Source organism: Pristiophorus japonicus, chromosome 13 (assembly GCF_044704955.1).
Source record: "Pristiophorus japonicus isolate sPriJap1 chromosome 13, sPriJap1.hap1, whole genome shotgun sequence".
NCBI classification, from domain to species: Eukaryota; Metazoa; Chordata; class Chondrichthyes; family Pristiophoridae; genus Pristiophorus; species Pristiophorus japonicus.
This window is the reverse complement of record NC_091989.1, coordinates 3,858,448-3,878,495: the sequence shown is the minus strand read 5'-3', so window position 1 is coordinate 3,878,495 and position 20,048 is coordinate 3,858,448. Positions and strand designations below refer to the sequence as shown.

Genomic DNA, 20,048 nt, shown 5'->3' with positions numbered 1-20,048 from the left:
GCTGAGAGAGCAGACGGGGTCTCGGTTTAATATTTCAACCAAAAGATGGCACCTGTGGCAGTGCAGCACTCCCTCAGCACTGCACCGGAGTGTCAGCCTGGATTTTTGTTTTCAGTTTTCTGGAGTGGGACATGAACCCACAACCTTCGGAGTCAGAGGCGAGAGTGCTGCCCACTGAGCCACAGCTGACACATAATTGTGTTGAACCTTCCACATGATATTATTATCAATAATAATTTTTACCTTTGTTTTGTAGGGAGTCAAATTTATGTTGATGCAATGCACCTGATTAAACAACTATTGGTTTGAGGTTAACCAGGCAACATTTTCATTTGCTAACGTTACATAGAAATCCTGATCCAAATATAATTCGACTCTGGACATGTTCTTGTTGGATTCACTTGTCACAGTGCATTGATAAAATGTGCTGTGACTCACACATTGTCACTAGGTCACAGTGTTGTTCCTCACATTGCTGCTCGTGAGCTCTGTCTGTACATCCCGGTCTGGTACCAAGTGTAACGTTCTTGGATTCAAGCGTGTACATATAGCAACCCACCGCAGAAACAAAGACCCCCAGGAAATAACGGAAAGCCGTCTCGGCTGAAAGGGAAGACGAAATGGATCACTCTGATTGCCGTAGTGCTGGAGAGGCTACCGACAGGGCTATCCGGACCGGCACACAGACATAAACTGGAAGGGCACAGGATCTCTGAGTTTCTGTTAGTAAGTAGCCCTCGTTTCCCAGAGTCCATTGAATGGTGCGGTATTGAGCTATACAGACGAGGCAGGTCTCAGTTTACACAGGATTACACGGGATATACGGCACACAAACAGGCCATTGGGCCCAACCAGTCCATGCCGGCGTTTATGCTCTACTCGAGCCTCCTCCCGTCTTTCCTCATCTAAATCTATCAGCATAACCCTCTATTCCCTTCTCCCCCATTGGCTTGTCCAGCCTCCCCTTAAATACATCGATACTATTCGCCTCAACCCCTCCCTGTGGCAGCGAGTTCCACATTCTCACCACTCTCTGGGTAAAGAAGTTTCTCCTGAATTCCCCATTGGATTTCTGGGTGACGATCTTATATTGATGGCCTCTAGTTATACTCTTCCCCACAAGTGGAAACTCTCTCTCTGTATCCACTCTATCAAAACCTTTCATCATTTTAAAAGACCTCTATTAGGTCACCCCTCAGCCTTCTTTTTTCAAGGGATGGAGACTGTGCAGTCTGTACTGGAATAAACACCGCGTTGCTCGGAGATAGATTAGGACGAGGAAGCGGCAGCAATTTGATCTTTTCTGTTTAGGGCATTTCGAGGACGTTACTTTTGAACGGTGTGATTTTATCAACGCTATCCCGCTATCGCGGCCATGGCATATAGTGGGCAAATCGCATTGGTTTGAGCGCGCACACCATCAGCGCTGGGGACTCTCGCCAGTTTCAGTAAACAAAGTCAGAGTTCATGGACCAGGGAAGGAGACATGAAAGCCAGCAATTTATTGGGCTCCTGTAATCTGAGACAGTGGCCCAGAATTTGCGGTCGGAGGCTTCCCGCGGGGCCTCCAACTACAATAATTTCTAGGAAAGTCCTTGGTGCTCCCGAAGGTTCGGAGACTTGTGGTCCTGGGGCTCTTGGCGAAGACCTGTGTCACAGTCCACGTATCCCAGGAGCGTACGCATCACTGGGATCACATGGGCCGGCCCAACCTATCAGAGTAGGGGATCCCCATTAATATTTATTAAGGTTCCGTGTGTACGGAGCTGCCATAAGTATGAACGAGAAAACCCCCAGGAACACACAAACACTGAAAATAAATTAATATATATTTTAACAGGGCTGAAAATAAACTTATCTTAATGGTCAGGTTTTTTGAGATATAAATGAGTGACAACATTTTATTTTTCTATTTTTAAAAAACTGTTGCGCTGGTAAAAGCTGGCCTTATGCTCCTGCTATTACCAGGTGTAAGAGTTTGAAGGACATTTTCTGGGTAGGAGTGGGGTAAATTGGCCGATCTCTGCCCATAGAGGCGCTGTTTCTTCTCATGCTACAGATCGCAAGTGCTGGGTTTAGGCACCTGCGCTTCACATACCTAAACCCAGAACTTGCGGGAAGCCCGTAGGTGTGTGCGCAACTCATACTCGCCCGTGGGGAGTGCGATTTCTGGCCCAATTTTTCCTACAAACTGTGTATTTGTGTCTTGGTAATTAGAAGAATGAGAGGTGATCTTATCGAAACGTATAAGATTATGAGGGAGCTTGACAAGGTGGATGCAGAGAGGATGTTTCCACTGATGGGGGAGACTAGAACTAGAGGGCATGATCTTAGAATAAGGAGTCGCCCATTTAAAACGGAGATGAGGAGAAATTTCTTCTCAGAGGGTTGTAAATCTGTGGAATTCGCTGCCTCAGAGAGCTGTGGTTAAGCTGGGACATTGAATAAATTTAAGATAGAAATAGGCAGTTTCTGAACTGATAAGGGAATCAAGGGTTATGGGGAGCGGACAGGGAAGTGGGAGCTGAGTCCATGATCAGATCAGCCATGATCTTATTAAATGTCGGAGCAGGCTCGAGGGGCCGTATGGCCTACTCCTGCTCCTATTTCTTATAAGCTATTCCGCGCTGTTTGTAACTGGCCCTGGCACTCCAAGGTCAGCTTCCAGGAACCAGGCAGAGATACAATCAGGTTCTCGGCACATCCAGCAGAATAATCAAATTACTTTACACCTTTTTATTTAGATTAGCGGATAATTGCCAGAAATTCGAGTCTAAAGTTGATATCTTATTGAGTTCAGCGACATCAGTCACTCCCATAATCGGATCTCACATCCATTACCATCTGAAATTGACTGACGCTGATTAATATCCACGAATGTAATAGTGTAACCCAGTGGATGTAACGTGTCTCTCGTGGCACACCAGCTGGGTATTCTGGGTGTGCCTGCTGCTCTTACAGCGAGCTGAATATTTATACTTCAGTGAGAAGATGCGGGAACAGAGCATAAAACTGTCTCATTCTTCACTGCACAAACAGCCCAACAGGTATGTTCAGACTCACTTAACTCAATCAGGGCGGTGCAGGCAGACTCAATTTTATCTTTCAAAAGGGAGTTGGATAAGTATCCAAAGGTAAAAAAAAATCACAGGGCTACGGGGAAAGGGCGGGGGAATGGGACTGGCTGAAGTGCGCTTGCAGAGAGCCGGCACGGGCTCGATGGGCTGAATGGCCTCCTTCTGTGCTGTAACCCTTCTATGATACTAGTACAACTTATCTTCGTGTAATGATACAAAATAATGAACGCACTTCAATTCCCCACACCGGTTGATCATCTTGCTGGACAAAATAACTTCTAACTTTTGTCCTGTTTCCAAATGTTCCAGGAATATAGCAGTAGATTTAAAATTAACAATTGATCTCTCAGAGGGTTGTAAATCTGTGGAATTCGCTGCCTCAGAGAACTGTGGAAGCCGGGACATTGAATAAATTTAAGACAGAGATAGATAGTTTCTTAACCGATAAGGGAGTAAAGGGTTTTGGGGAGCGGGCAGGGAAATGGAGCTGAGTCCATGATCAGATGAGCCATGATCGTATTAAATGGCGGAGCAGGCTCGAGGGGCCGTATGGCCTACTCCTGCTCCTATTTCTTATGTTCTTCTGTTCAATTGCCGTTTCCGGAAGAGAGTTCCAAACTTCTACCACTCTGTGTGTGTAAAAGTGTTTCCTAATCTCACTCCTGAAAGGTCTGGCTCTAATTTCTAGACTCTGTCCCCTAGTCTGAGACTCCCCAACCAGCAGGAATCGTTTCTCACTATCCACCCTCTCTGTTCTGGAAGCCTATCCGTTCTACATTCTGATTTAAAACCTCAGCTGTCAATGTACCTTTCGGTGTGAGAGTGCTCGGGACAGAGACTTCCCAACACAACGGGCGTGAGGTTTTTATTGATCACAAAGACAAGATAACAATTACTTCATTATTTTTGGCCTTTGGGAAACAGCTTCATTGCTTAACTCATTAGCATTTTAATGACCTTCTCAGTGTTTTATAAACTTGTATGAATACATGTTGCTTTTAAAAAAAACAACATTTAAATATAACTCTTTTCCAAATAGCTGCTGTGGAAAAAGAGCCAAAAAATCCTGAAACATGGCAATATTTTTGAGTAGTCACAAAATGTGTCAGATCAAAAGAAGTTCCAACTTCCAATCTGTTTTGCTCCAAGTTTGCTTGCAGTTTTGGGGAGTCATTGGGTGAGAGGGGTTAAATTTCCATGGATGAGTTTAGCAGAACATATATGTGGGTATAAGATGGGACACAATCTCTCATTCAAACTATCAGCTGAATGAATGCCCTCTCCCGGGAATTCAGCCCATTAAAAGCAGCAGGTACAAGAGAATGGTGTGGTAAAGTTTCCACGGAGAGTCTCGATACTGTGGGCTGGCCATGGTTTGTCAGTGAGAGTAATGCGCCTGGTCCAAAATTATACATTTTCATCAAAACTCTGGGGTATGTTCAAAATAAATCAGAAGTTTTTATAAAATGTTAGAAATGATTGTAAACCTTTGCTCTGGACAGAATGAATACTGCCTCTCATAAATACTGCTCATGAAACAAGATTATTGCGGTGTTTTGAATTGGTTGTTTCACCATTTTGTGCTCTCTACCTTTATCAACCCCTGTCGTCCTTGTCTTACAGCCAGTCTCTTGCACCTTATCTGATCTTTCCTCCCCACCATTTTGATTCAGTTACTTCTTGGTCTGACAAGTCATACAGAGAACTGATCCCTCGTTTCTACAGACTTGAATTCCGTCAGCTGCAATTCTGAGCAATTTTGGTGCAACATCTTTGTCCCCTTCTCATCCTGTCATTTGCATCCGTGCACCACGGTGGGGACGGCACAGCTTCTGCCAGCTCCCAATTCCATTAAAATTAGGCCCCGATTTCGCTTACCGAGGCGGGTTCAGTGCGGCCAGGGTCCGTAGCGTGGTCCCAGCCCGCTGCTGGTCCAGCCCGCTCTGTACAAGTGATTTTATATTAATTGGGCTTGGTAAGCTCACCCAGCAAGGTTCCCAGCCAATTAAAAGGAAGCAGGTCTGATGATGTTGTTTATCACGCATCATCAGCTGGTTTCCTTAAAGGGACCATGCCCACATTGATTTTGACAGTTGTGCTGTCAGTGTTCCACAGCATTGAGGTGCTACAAACACTGACACAAGTGCACTGAGGGGAACGGCTGCAGCCAGGCTCTCCCATCACTCCCTCCAGATGCTTATGGAGTGAGTCACAGCACGCAGTGAGGTTCTCTTCCCTTCGAATGGGTGGAAGAGACCCCCTCAGGACACCAATGCAGTCTGGTTGCACTTTGCACAGGAGGGCACAAGCTGGGATGTGGTCAGGAGGACCAGGCTGCAGTGGCTCAAACCTTTCAATGATCTCAGTAGATCACGGAACGTTACTGCAAAGTCACACTCAACCTCATCCTGCTGTGCCACTCATCACATCCCCATCACTCTGCCTTCCCTACCCTACTCCTGCACATACTTCTCACACCAACTTACTCTGCACCTCCACCCATCCCTCTCTCTCTCTCTCTACTTTATCACGTCCCCATCTCACTAGCCACCACTCACACTCACACTCACACTCACACTCACACTCACACTCACACTCACACTCATCCTCATGCAAGCATACCAACTAACAATACACAAGGGTAGGCACTTGGGTGTTTTAGCCAATGTTCATGTAAAGTTTCTGCTAATGTGCTGTCAAACATTGAAACCTTTATTTTCAACACTTTGCATTCTTGGAAAGATTTGTGTGCACCTTTGGAAGTGGCTTAGTGAGTTGCAGTGAATGGTGAGACATAACAGTACCCCCTGCAATGGTGATGAAAAGAATGGGTTGTACATTGCAGGGATGCTTTATGGAGCTGGTGTGGGGTGGTGCCAACCTGGTGCATCATGTGGCAGTCAGGGTGTACAGCATCAAGTGAAGTAAATGTGACCATGGTGGGCCATCCCTGGCCTCCCGGGCAGCAATGTGGTCGGGTGCTGATGTCCTGTGCAGCGTCAATTGATTTGTGAGAAGGTTGGTGTTGTTGGTGCTGCTGGTGTGCCTGGTGCTGCTGGTGTTGGGGCTGATCGTGGTGGGATTCTCAGGACCAAGGTGAGATTTTTTTCAAGGGCACCGATGCTGCTGGAATAGATGGCAGGTGAGGTTGAGGTGACAGAAGCGATCTGTCAATGGTGAGAGAGGTTGCTTCAATCAGGTGACACTGGATAGAGAGTTGCTCCAAACACTTGATATCTGCATGAAGCTCAATCGGTCTTCCAAATGCAGTAAGCCACAGCTTCTAACCTTGGAAATTGAACACCTAGGAAATGGGAGCTGTTATAGACCATTTTCAGCTGTTAAATGAAGAAACCATCCCACGCTGACACAACAACCTACCTCCTGACTTAACGTGATCGTCAAGCAGCAGGGAAGCCATTGACGAGCTCTCAAAATCTAAAGGTGAGCTTAAAATAGTTTTTAAATGCCTGTTAACAAGCTCTTACTAATCTAACCAGCCTTCCCCGCCGCTTGGTGTCGAATCTGCTCAGCGCAGACAAACCCAACACCTGGGAGAGCCACGTGGAGGCAGGCTGATAGTGGGTTCCCGACTCACTGTCAATCATTCAAAATTTCACAGCTGACCCACCTCCAACCCCATCCTCTCAGCACCGGTAAAATTCTGGCCTCGGTGTGTACGTTAGAACGGGTGTCATTCTGTTGTATCTGATTTACACCCCGAGCCTGCTATGCCAGAACCACACCCATCTCCGCCAGAGATTACTGTTTGGAATTTCAGGCTCAGAATGTTCATTCTTAGCATTTCTAACAACTTTCAACCTTGTGCTTGTCATGGTGCTGACCTCTGGGTACAGTCCCACAGGCACCACCCCCTCACCCAGAGTACCTCATCCCAATGGCCATCCTTCATGTGTCAGCTGACACAGTGACAGACTATTTGACACCTTCACAGCTAAGCTCCAAACCCCACCCCCACCCCACACCAACATCCAGATGTGGCCACTCTCCAGCTGGGGCAAGCAATAGCATCAGTGGTGGGAACTTGGGTTGATTTTTGTCGTCAGTGATTACGCACTCGGGCGCTCAACTGTAGAGTGCCTATGACCAACTCTGTCCATCCTCAGGCCACATTCAACAGCTGCAAAGGTTTTAGACTTTAGCTTATTGTTGGCGGTGAGGAAAAACTACTGGAAACACATGAATATATTAGATTTTGGAAACATGAAAAAAAACTGTGGATTGTAAATGATATTGGCCCAGAAATTCCGGCCTCCCCGGTCCGTACGGGGTGTGTAAGCGGTGCGTACGGGGTGCGTACGGGGTGCATAAGCGGTGCGTACGGGATGTGTAAGCGGTGCGTATGGGGTGCGTACGGGGTGTGTAAGCGGTGCGTACGGGGCGCATACGGGGCGTGTAAGCGGTGCGTACGGGGTGCGTACGGGGCGTGTAAGCGGTGCGTACGGTGTGCGAGCGGAGTGCATGTGTACGGAGTGTGTACGGACCTGGGAAGGCATCAGAAAAGCCAGTATTCCAGCGCACAATGCGCGATGCGCTGAAAACCGGCTTTTCCGATCTGTCAAGCTGCAGCTGGAGCTCGACCGATCCTCCGTATCTCGGGCGCGAGGACATTTGCATGGGCAGGATTGTGGGATTTACCCGTATCTTGCCCAGCAAATGTCCTCAAAACTCTTGCGCCTTATAAAAGCATAGCCGACTTTTACAGGCGTAAAAGTTTTAAAATACACAAAAACAGTTCAAAATAAAATTAATAAAAACCCACCCCACTACGGTAAGTTTATTTTAAACCATAGTTTAAAATTTTTTTAAAAATCGGAATTTTTTTAATAATACATAAATAACTCATTTAAATTAATAAAAATATGTGGTGTATTTTTTCTATTTTTTTATTAGAGTTTTGTGTGTTGGGAGGGGGGGTTCTCATTCATAATAATAGGATCTCCAACTTACGGAGTTGCCATTGTTATGAATGAGAACATACTTTACCTGATTGGCTGCCCAGAGCCATGTGACTGCAGCTCCCGCCCTGCGCATGTGCCGATGTGCACGCGCTGCGACGCACAATCAGTGGCCTCAGGACCGGGAACTCGCGTGGGCTCAGCAGGAACAGGTAGGTCCGCTTCTTTTTTAAACTTACCCGATCGCCCGTGAGAAGCAGCCGAGCGGGATTTCGGGGCCATTAGGGAATGTTTGAGGAATTAAACACTCCATGACATTGGCTATTCTCTACGGACCACAGATGGCATAGCCAAAGACTGATATTTTTTGGAGATTATGGAGGGCATGCTGACAGGAAAGACAGCTTTGCCAAATATTGGTGAGTTATTCCAATGAATTGCACTCTGTTCAATTTAAAGTTGCAAGTGTACATTAACCTGATACGCAATGGTGAGTTGAACAAAACATGTTGCGTGTGACCAGACTCGTAAATAAGATGACTGATGGAAGCAATACTGTCTACATAAGGAGCAATACTGGGGCGAGAGACTAATGGCATCTATTATTGGAGGTAAAAACCCAATGGCAAACGTCAAAAATCTGAAATTTCAATTGAAAATGCTGGTAATAAATGGCAGGCCAGTCAGTGCCTGAAAGAGCGAGAACTTGGAGCGAGCTGAAACATTAGCCAGTCTTTCTCCTTCAGAGGCCAACCTCCCTGCTGTGCTTTTCGAGCATTTCTGTTTTATTTAAACATCTGTTGTGATATGTAAGGTACGTACTGAGACTGGAAATACCCCTCTCACTGCCGCAACACTTCCCGATGTTAGCAGCAGCTTGTGGCTCAGTGGGCAGCACTCTCGTCTCCGGGTCAGAAGGCTGTGGGTTCACATCCCACTCCAGGGACTCGAGCACATAAATCCAGCTGACACTCCCAGTGTTAGTACTGAGGGAGTGCTGCACTGTCAGAGGTTCTGTCTTTCAGATGGGACATTAAACTGAGGCCCTGTCTACCCTCTCAGGTGGACATAAAAGATCCCATGGTCACTATCTTGAAGAAGAGCAGGGGAGTTAGTCCTGGGGCCAATATTTATTCCTCAATCAATATCACAAAGACAGATTACCTGGTCATTATTACATTGCTGTGTGTGGGAGCTCGCTTTGCGCAAATTGGCTGCTGCGTTTCCCACATTACAACTGTGACTACACTCCAAAAAGTATTTAATTGGCTGTAAAGCGCTTTGAGATGTCCGGTGGTCGTGAAAGGCACTATATAAATGCAAGTCTTTCTTTCTTTAAAACCTAATAACATAGAAAGAATTCATTACTTACCCTATAATCGCTGGAAGTCACATAAAATATGGGCAGGAAGGCGAGCCAGATGATACATGTTGTGTACATGGTAAACCCAATAAATTTTGCTTCATTGAAGTTTTCTGGACATTTTCTTGTCTTAAAGGCATAGACAGTACACAGGATCACCAGCACCACGTCATATATTAAAGACACTAACATACTGGTGTCTATTACATTACATTTCAGAATGACTGTCTCTCTTCTCTCAGGAACAGTGTACCTTCTAGTCCCAGGGGCCTCCAGCATGAGCCATACCGACACGACGATGATCTGGACTGAGATGAGACTCAGACAGATGAAGACTTGAGAGCTGGGGCTGATGAACCTGGGTCTCTGGGTCCCTTCCTTCACACCATTAAATATCCGCGCAATGCGGTTGGTCTTGGTAAGCAGCGCGGAGTAGCACACCGCGAAGGACGTGCCAAGACCCAATCGGCGCAAGGTGCATATCGCGGGCGAGGGTTTGGCGATGAAGAAAAATGTCATGCAGTAGGAAAAGAAGACCCCAAACAGCAAAATGTAGCAGAGTTCACGGCCCGAAGCTTTGATAAGAGGCGTGCTGTTGTGTTTTACAAAGACGGCGGCGACCATCAGTGTGGTGACGATCCCAGCACACGAGATCGTAATCGGCCCCACAGCCCACACATCCCCCCATCGGATGTATTCCTCCGGCAGGTCATAGCATCCCGTGAGGTCCTCGCTGGGCCACCTGCCTGGACCACAGTCCTTGCACGTAAACTCATCCTCCAGGTATGCATAGGGGTCACAGGGGACACAGATCCAGCAGCAGACATCTCCTGGCTGCATGTTCTTGATCTCATTTCTGGCGCATGGGTCGCTGCACTGCGAGGTGGGTATGTAATGCTTGGGCCAGTGAATCAGGGCTGTGCTCAGAGACAGAGACTTGGCCCACTGGCCAACCTTGATGTAGGTGTATTTGCCCGCAATTTTCTGAAAGTTGAACACATTGTAGCGACCAATCCCATCTCCGTTTTCATCAAATTTGACTTCGCTGTCCACATCACCGGCAGGACGGAATGGGGCTGAGAAAACAGAGGAAGACCACATTAAAAGCACGTCTTCAACCAAAGCAATAATTCTCTAGTCAGCACTTATTCACAAAATACTACACAGTGCTGACACGACACACACACGCACAAAAATAAACAAAGTCCAAATTCCCTTCTGGCCATGTTTGGAATGATTTACTGTACGATCGACCCCCCACACCACGGGGCCTCATTCCACCCGGAGTTCGCTGGTACAGAGGCACCTAGGTTTCATTCTATGTGTAACTCACACCGAGTCCCGCTCACCCATCACCCCCTGTGCTCACTGACCTACATTGGCTCCTGGTTAAGCAACACCTCGATTTCAAAATTCTCATCCTTGTTTACAAATCCCTTCATGGCCCTCACCCCTCCCTATCTCTGCAATCTCCTCCAGCCTCCGAGATGTCTGCACTCCTCTAATTCTGCCCTCCTGAGCATCCCTGATTATAATCGCTCAACCATTGGTGGCCGTGCCTTCTGTTGCCTGGGCCGCAAGCTCTAGAACTCCCTCCCTAAACCTTTCCGCCTCTCTACCTCTCTCTCCTCCTTCCAAACGCTCTTTAAAACCGACCTCTTTGACCAGGCTTTTGGTCACCTGCCGTAATTTCTCCTTATGCGGCTCGGTGTCAAATTTTTAATCGCATAATACTCGTGTGAAGCACCTTGGGATGTTTCCCTACGTTAAAGGCTCTATATAGAAACATAGAAACAAAGAAAATAGGTGCAGGAGGAGGCCATTCGGCCCTTCGAGCCTGCACCACCATTCAATAAGATCATGGCTGATCATTCCCTCAGTACCCCTTCCCTGCTTTCTCTCCATATCCCTTGATCACTTTAGCCGTAAGGGCCATATCTAACTCACTCTTGAATATATCCAATGAACTGGCATCAACAACTCACTGCGGTAGGGAATTCCACAGGTTAACAACTCTCTGAGTGAAGAAGTTTCTCCTCATCTCAGTCCTAAATGGCTTACCCCTTATCCTTAGACTGTGACCCCTGGTTCTGGACTTCCCCATCATCGGGAACATTCTTCCTGCATCTAAGCTGTCCAATCCCGTCAGAATGTTATATGTTTCTATGAGATCCCCTCTCATTCTTCTAAACTCCAGTGAATACAGGCCCAGTCGATCCAGTCTCTCCTCATATGTCAGTCCAGCCATCCCTGGAATCAGTCTGGTGAACCTTCGCTGCACTCCCTCAATAGCGAGAACGTCCTTCCTCAGATTAGGAGACCAAAACTGAACACAATATTCCAGGTGAGGCCTCACCAAGGCCCTGGACAACTGCAGTAAGACCTCCCTGTTCCTTTTCTCAAGTTGTTGTTTTTGTTGTCATTCTTCAACAGCCGATGTATTCAGCATCAGATTTTTCTGCCTCTGTGTCCGAGTCTATTCTCGCTGCCAACTCGGATAGCCAGCTGGAAGCAGGATTGGATTGGATAAATCTGGTCGTGGGAGTCTCGAGCTCTCACCCGCAAACGGCAATTGATGCTGGGTCATTTCAAATCTGGGATTCATATTATTTTGTTATTCAAAAGAATGAAGGGATTGGGGCAAAGGTAGGTAAATGGAATTAGGTCACAGATCAGCCATGATCTCATTGAATGGCGGGACAGGCTCGAGGGGCTGAATGGCCTACCCCTGCTCCTAGGCGTGAATGTGCCTCCTACTATTGTTCAGAAAATTGCAGGAGTATTCTCTTGTGTCCAGCTCGCCCTAATTCCGCCGTTAACTGGCTCCCCCTGCCCCCCCACCCCCCGGCTCCCCCCCTCACCCCTCCCCGGTTCCCGCTCCCGCCCCCGCGCCGAGCGTCCTTGGGCTTCTGCAGCGCTCCTGTGATCGGCCCACCGACTCTAACCAAGTCAAAGTGCGAGCCGGTGGGGAAGCAGTGCCCGGCTTGCTGGATGTGGATGCCGGTGGACCCAGGATAACTTACGCACAGGTCAATGAGGGGCAGGAACTGTCCACGATCAGCGGCTTAAGGCGGAACAAGTAATTTCTGAAGCAGAAGAGGCTGGTGATCTTTGAAGTCAGGTTTCTTTAAGCCATCTCCAGCGTGATCCCATCACCAATCCCACCAATCACATCTCCCCCTCCCCTCCCCTCTCAGCATTCCGAAGGGACTGCTCCCTCCGCGACACCCTAATCCATTCCGCAGTCAGCCCCAGCACCCCCTCCCCTTCCCACGGCACCTTCCCATACAAGCGCAGGAGATGCAACACCTGCCCTTTTACCCCCTCCCTTCCCACTGTCCAGGGCCCCAAACACTCCTTCCAGGTGAAACAGCGATTTACTTGTACTTCTTTCAATGCAGTATACTGTATTGGCTGCTCACGATGTGGTCTCCTCTACATTGGGGAGACCAAGTGTAGATTGGGTGACCACTTTGTGGAACACCTCCGTTCAGTCCGTAAGTGTGACCCTGAGCTTCCGGTCACCTGTCACTTTAATTCCCCGCTCCACTCCCACTCTGACCTCTCCGTCCTCGGCCTCCTACACTGTTCCAACGAAGCTCAACACAAGCTCGAGGAACAGCACCTCATCTTTCGATTAGGCACTTTACAGCCGTCTGGACCCAACATCGAGTTCAACAATTTCAGACCATAACCCCTCCCCTATTGTTTCAGACAGCAGATGATTCTGCCATTCCCATTTACACCTCCTCTAGACCCATCTTTTGTCTCTTTATTTGTTCCATTACCGTCTCCTTTTGCTTTGTACAAATATAACTTTGGTCTCTCTAATCCCACCCTATCACAGACCTTCCCTTTTGTTCTCTCCTCCCCTCCCCCCTTTCCCTGCCCTGACACTTGCTTAAAACCTGTTACAGCTCTAACTTGTTCCAGTTCTGAAGAAGGGTCATCGACCTGGAACATTAACTCTGTTTCTCTCTCCACAGATGCTGCCTGACCCACTGAGTATTTCCAGCATTTTCTGTTTTTATTACGATTGATAGCTGCTTTTGATTGGCTTTTACACCGGTGAGAAAATGTTAACAAATTGCTGATCAGCTCCCTCTATGTCCATAATATCACACAGTATGTTCCCTAAATGGAAACAGGATTAGGAAAAGTAAGCTTTCTATGTTCACAAATAGTAAATACACACATTTGAGAGATGCCAGAAGCACGTTGAACTACAGAGCTGTCTGTAGTGGAGGGAGTGTCAATGCAGTAACTATAGGTGGCGCTGTTGCCTCACTACTCAACAAAAAGCAGATTATAGCAACTGTTTACTGTGGCTCTTTGAAACGTACTTTCCAAAATATTATGTAACCAAGAGTAATATGACAGTTATGCAAGTACAGAAAGCTCCCAAAGGTTTGAATCGCAGAGTGATCTGAAATAGGGTGATTTGGAAAATTGGACCCCCCTTGACCTGCCCCTCTCGGAAACACAAAATTGAAAATGCACAGTGGAATGTTTGCAATTATTTTGTCCATTTACCATATGCGTCACACCATATCGGCAGGGAAGCTCAAAAGCATCTCTTTATTTCACATTCCCTCTGCTAACCTGGAACAGAAGCAGCGATTTTAACCCGACTCGCTCAGCAGAAACCTGGCGGGCGGGCGGTTAAAATCGCCCCGGGCCCTTACCTGTCCGAAAGCCGCCACGATCGCAGCATCTGCGATTTTAACCTGCTCCCCTGAGCGGGCAGCAAGGACAGACGCCCGGAGCCAACAGGGTCCTTCTTTACACGGGCACGGTGCGGCCGATGACATTATTGAGACCCGATTGTAATTTTAACCCGGGCCTGAGCAGGGAATCCGCACGGAGTTAAAATTGGGGCCAAACAGGAATTTATTTGTCGACTGCAACTGCAACCTGTTGTTTTCTGCAGGGAGTCTTGTGGGTACCGGTATATCTATTTCACTATAATCCACGGAGTAGGAAATCCAACACATCGATTTCCCTAATGTTTTTTGGGGGGTATTGCCAAACTGTTGACTGTAAAGATACTTTAGTCTGTTTTGTAACTCCATACAGTTACCACCAGGCCAATTGTGAGCCACTTCTTTGCTCCGCTGGTATTATTTATATTGGCAGTAATTTAAACCATCCAATCAGATGCTGGTTGACAGTACACATATTTACCATATTACTACTGTAACTGAGTCCCTGCACCTGTATAAATACTGTGACCGGCTGCATTGGTGGCAACACAGGCATCGGAGAAACGGACTCAGTGAGATACATTTCTTTTATACTTGCTGAACACAAATACAAAAAGAACAAAAGACTTGGATTTATATAGCGCCTTTCACGACCACCAGACGTCTCAAAGCACTTTACAGCCAATGAAGTACTTTTGGAGTGCAGTCACTGTTGTATTGTGGGAAATGCGGCAGCCAATTTGTGCACAGCAAGCTCCCACACACAGCAATGTGATAATGACCAGATAATCTGTTTTTTGTTGTTGATTGAGGGATAAATATTGGCCAGGACACCGGGGAAACTCCCCTGCTCTTAACATAAGAACATAAGAAATAGGAGCAGGAGTCGGCCATACGGCCCCTCGAGCCTGCTCCGCCATTCAATAAGATCATGGCTGATCTGATCATGGACTCAGCTCCACTTCCCCGCCCGCTCCCCATAACCCCTTATCCCCTTATCGTTTAAGAAACTGTCTGTTTCTGTCTTAAATTTATTCCAGCTTCCACAGCTCTCTGAGGCAGCGAATTTCACAGATTTACAACCCTCAGAGAAGATATTTCTCCTCATCTCTGTTTTAAATGGGCGGCCCCTTATTCTAAGATCATGCCCTCTAGTTCTAGTCTCCCCCATCAGTGGAAACATCTTTCTTTGTAATAGTGCAGTGGGATTTTTTACGTCCACCTGAGAGGGCAGAAGGGGCCTCGGTTTAACGTCCCATCCAAAAGACAGCACCTCCAACAGTGCAGCACCTCCAACAGTGCAGCACTCCCTCAGTACTGCAGTGGAGTGTCAGCCTGGATTTATGTGCTCAAATCCCTGGATTGGGACTTGAACCCACAACCTTCTGCCTCAGAGGCGAGGGTGCTGCCCACTGAGCCACGGCTGACACTAGAAGGACGCAAAGTCACTCAATTGTTGCGAGTGACTATAATAAGATGTCCAGCTTTGTTGTTGGAACAATCGTTACTGTAAAGCCCTTACTGTCACGAGAAGACCAATTACCTTGAAGAGTTACAAGTCTACAAGGAAAATGTCGCAGAGAGATTAGAATGACACATCCACTTACTACAAAAGGCCATCAAGAAAATCAATGACAGGATCAAAGCAAATCAGTGGGCAGATCTTCAAGCTGAGGTTTGACAATGTCACTGCCTCCTCTCCCTGTTTGTTGCAGAGCAGGGTAAGTCACAGAAATATCTCCGTCCTTTGTGATCAAAAACAGATCATCTCATAGCAAGGTCTACAAAACGCTGCAAAGGCTTAACAATAATGGACAGTGTTAGATTTTATTTTAATTGATTTTATTTGGCCAAAATAATTGGCTCAAGTGGTATTTTTAATTCACTGCTGGTAACGACTTATTGCTGTAACTGGTAAATGTGACTTCCTGTTAATGCTGCCGATTCAACTCTGCTAGTTTTCTAATGATGCTAATTGTCTGAGTACAGATATATATTTTTAGAGAAGATACAGTAAGACTAAAGAAAGACTTGCATTTATATCGCGCCTTTCATGACTACCGGACGTCCCAAAATGCTTTACAGCCAATGAAGTACTTTTGAAGTGTAGTCACTGTTGCAATGTGGGAAATGCGGCAGCCAGTTTACGCACAGCAAGCTCCCACAAACAGCAATGTGATAATGACCAAATAGTCTGTTTTTAGTGACACTGGCTCAGGGATAAATATTGGCCAGGACACCAGGAAGAACTCCCCTGCTCTTCTTTGAAATAGTGCCATGGGATCTTTTACGTCCACCTGAGAGAACAGACCGTGCCTCGGTTTAAAGTATCATCCAAAAGACAGCACCTCCGACAGTGCAGCATTCCCTCAGCACTGGAGTGTCAGCCCAGATTAATGTGCTAAGTTCCTGGGGTGGGACTAGAACCCACGACATTCTGACTCAGAGGCGAGTGTGCTGCCCACTGAGCCACAACTGACACTATACTGACATGTATATCGGCACAGAGCACTAAAGCACATGAGAACATAAGAAATAGGAGCAGGAGTCGGCCATGCGGCCCCTCGAGCCTGCTCCACCATTCAATAAGATCATGGACTCAGCTCCACTTCCCCGCCCGCTCCCCACAACCCTTTACTCCCTTATTGCTCAAAAATCTGTCTATCTCCACCTTAAATATATTCAATGACCCAGTCCCCACAGCTCTCTGGGGCAGAGAATTCCACAGATTTCCAACCCTCTGAGAGAAGAAATTCCTCCTCATCTCAGTTTTAAATGGGCGGCCCCTTATTCTGAGACCACATCCCCTCGTTTTAGTTTCCCAAATATCCTCTCTGCATCCATCTTGTCAAGCCCCCTTATTATCTTATATGTTTCGATAAGATCACCTCTCATTCTTCTGAACTTCAATGAGTATAGGCCAACCTACTCAACCTATCTTCATAAGTCAATACCCTCATCTCCGGAATCAACCTAGTGAACCTTCTCTGAACAGCCTCCAAAGCAAGTATATCCTTTCTTAAATACGGAGACCAAAACTGTACGCAGTACTCCAGGTGTGGCCTCACCAATACCCTGTACAGTTGTAACAGGACTTCTCTGCTTTTATACTCCATCCCTGTTGCAATAAAGATCAAAACACATTACCAAAACAAAATTCAGCATGTACTTGGAAAACAACTCCCGTTTTTATCCACTTATTTCTTTGATAAAAGAAAGCAGATGGGGCAGGGAATCTTTTTCCTGTCTGTCATATCTGGCATGAAGACCCAAACACTGCAACTCTGACATTACTCAATAACAGCATTGATATAGCCAATTCCAGATTCTAAATTGAATGACTGGGACCGATTTCTAAATTCCAAACCCATTAACTCCTGCACAACATAGGACTGTTTAATGTTAACATTGGGCCTGAAATTCTGGCCTGCCATGGTCCGTACGGAGTGTGTACGGAGTGTGTACGGAGCTGGCGAGGCCTTGCAAAAGCTAGTTTTCGCCGCGTGACGCACTTGCATATCAAAACCCAGCTTTTCCGATCTGCCAAGTTCTGGCTTGACAGATCCACACAGCCCCACAGCCAAGACTTTTGCATGGGCAAGATTGGGATATTTACCCATCTCTTGCCCAGCGAATGTCCTTCAAACTCTTGCACCTGATAAAAGCAGGCACATAGCCTATTTTTATATGTTTTATGACTTATTTATAAAAATTTGTCATTTTATTGACATATAAAATGTCAATTTATATATTTATGTTAGATATTTTTATTTAACATAATAAAAGTATTATGTAAAAAACATAATAAAAACCCTGCCCACTAAGGTAAGTTTATTTTCAACCCTAATTACAAAACTTTTTTTTTTAAATCGGAAAAATATTTTTTTTTCTAACACATTTCATTAACTTTAATTTAAATTAATGTTAAATATGTGAGGTGTTTTTTTTATTTTTTATTGCCGTTTTGGTGTTGTGGGGCGGGGCGGTGTTTCTCATTCATAACGAGAACTGCTACTTATGGAGTCCCCATTATTATGAATGAGAATACTTTACCTTGATTGGCTGTCCAGTGCCATGTGACTCCAGCTTCTCCAAGACGCGAACGCGCTCCGATGCGCGGGGAGAGGAGGCCTCCGACCGGGATCGCCGGAGGGCGTAGGAGCAAAAGGTCGGTGTGGATCTTTTTCCTTATTTTCAGGTGAGTGCCCGCGGGAAGCCCAGCCCCGGGATTTCAGGCCCAATAATTGAGTTTTCCGGAAAACCAGACACATTTTGAAGTGACGTAAACACAAGTCACCTAATTTGAGTAATTTTTCCTCTATACTAAAAATGAAACGGCACCAATTTCATGACTTGTGTTCCCAGGTTATTCCTGTGAAGACCCAGAGGGCTTTTGCAGAGCAGTAACTAATTGAAAAGGCACCAGCACAAAAGCAAAATACTGATGGGTGGGGGGCTGAGAGTGGGGGAGTGGGGCAGGGGGCTGAGGGGTGGGGAGCTGAGGGTGGGGGGCATGGGGGACTGAGGGTGGGGGAGTGGGGCAGGGGGCTGATGGGTGGGGGGCTGAGGGTGGGGGGTTGAGGGGTGGGGCAGGGGGCTGAGGGGTGGGGAGCTGATGGGTGGGGGGCATGGGGGACTGAGGGTGGGGGAGTGGGGCAGGGGGCTGATGGGTGGGGGGCTGAGGGTGGAGGGTTGAGGGGTGGGGCAGGGGGCTATGGGTGGGGGGCTGAGGGTGGAGGGGGTGTGGAGGGCGAGGGGAAACCGATTTCCTTTCAGTGGAAATGGGGATTTTCTGGCAAAGGCCTGTCCGATCAGACTGCCTTCCCCCTGCTGCTCCCACGAAAGCTGTAAATCCGATATAAAAGCAGACTTAACGCTTCAGGTCGATGACCTTCAGAATTGTTCTGATGAAGGGTCACTGACCTGGACGTTAACTCTGTTTCTCTCTCCACACGTGCCGCCTGACCCGCTGAGCGTCTCTGGCATTTTCTCTTTCTATCTTCTGCTGCTCTTGGATGGAGTGTCGATATAAAAAGTGCAGTGCCCACACTTCAAGCAGAACAGTGGGGGCAGTGGTCCTCGGCCATGCTGGATACTGCCTCTGCCAAGCGGCAATTTGTTTACAATGCCTCTCTAATGAGAACCCTGACGGAGCCTGATGAAAGAAGTGTTTGCACTTACTGACGTGTGTCACTGCTCCCATTCATACACCAGTTATCCCAGCTGTGCATCACATTGAAGATAAGTTGACTGTAATGCACCTCCTTCAGTGCATGTCCACTACACTGCAGCTTCAGAGGCAAGCTCAAGTCTAGATGATACCTTTCCTTCCAAACTTATTCCCCTCCACAGCTTCAAGTAACATCAAATGCAGCCAGTGACTATGCAGCATGAACTGAGACTCCATCTGCAATGTGTGAATATTTGTTGCAGATTTAACCTTTCACTAATTTAAAAAAAAAGTTTATTCACAGGAATGTGGGCGCCGCTGGCAAGGTCAGCATTTATTGCCCATCCCTAATTGTCCTTAACTGAGTGTCTCGCTGGGCCATTTCAGAGGGCAGTTAAGAGTCAACCACATTGCTGTGGGTCTGGAGTCACATATCGGCCAGACTGGGTAAGGGCGGCAGATTTCCGTCCCTAAAGGACATCAGTGAACCAGATGGGTTTTTAATGACAACCCGGTAGTTTCATGTGGAGGAAGAGCATCCGGGAGGGCGCTGAGCACCTTGAGTCTCGTAGCCGAGAGCATGCAGAAACCAAGCGCAGGCAGCGGAAGGAGCGTGCGGCAAACCAGACTCCCCACCCACCCTTTCCCTCAACGACTGTCTGCCCCACATGTGACAGGGACTGTGGCTCTCGTATTGGACTGTTCAGCCACCTAAGGACTCATTTTAAGAGTGGAAGCAAGTCTGCCTCAATTCCGAGATGATGACGGTCACCGTTACTGACACTAGCTTTTTAATCCCAGATTTATTTAATTAAC

At 47.1% G+C, this 20,048-nt stretch overlaps 1 protein-coding gene across 1 annotated transcript in view; it reads right to left on the bottom strand.

The window, feature by feature from the left end:
- grm3 (glutamate receptor, metabotropic 3) overlaps positions 1-20,048 on the bottom strand; it is a 68,007-nt gene that overhangs the window by 6,823 nt on the left and 41,136 nt on the right. Inside the window, exon 4 of the mRNA XM_070896557.1 lies at positions 9,369-10,435. Coding sequence (XP_070752658.1) covers positions 9,369-10,435 — 1,067 coding nt within the window. The remainder of the gene's footprint in view (positions 1-9,368; positions 10,436-20,048) is intronic.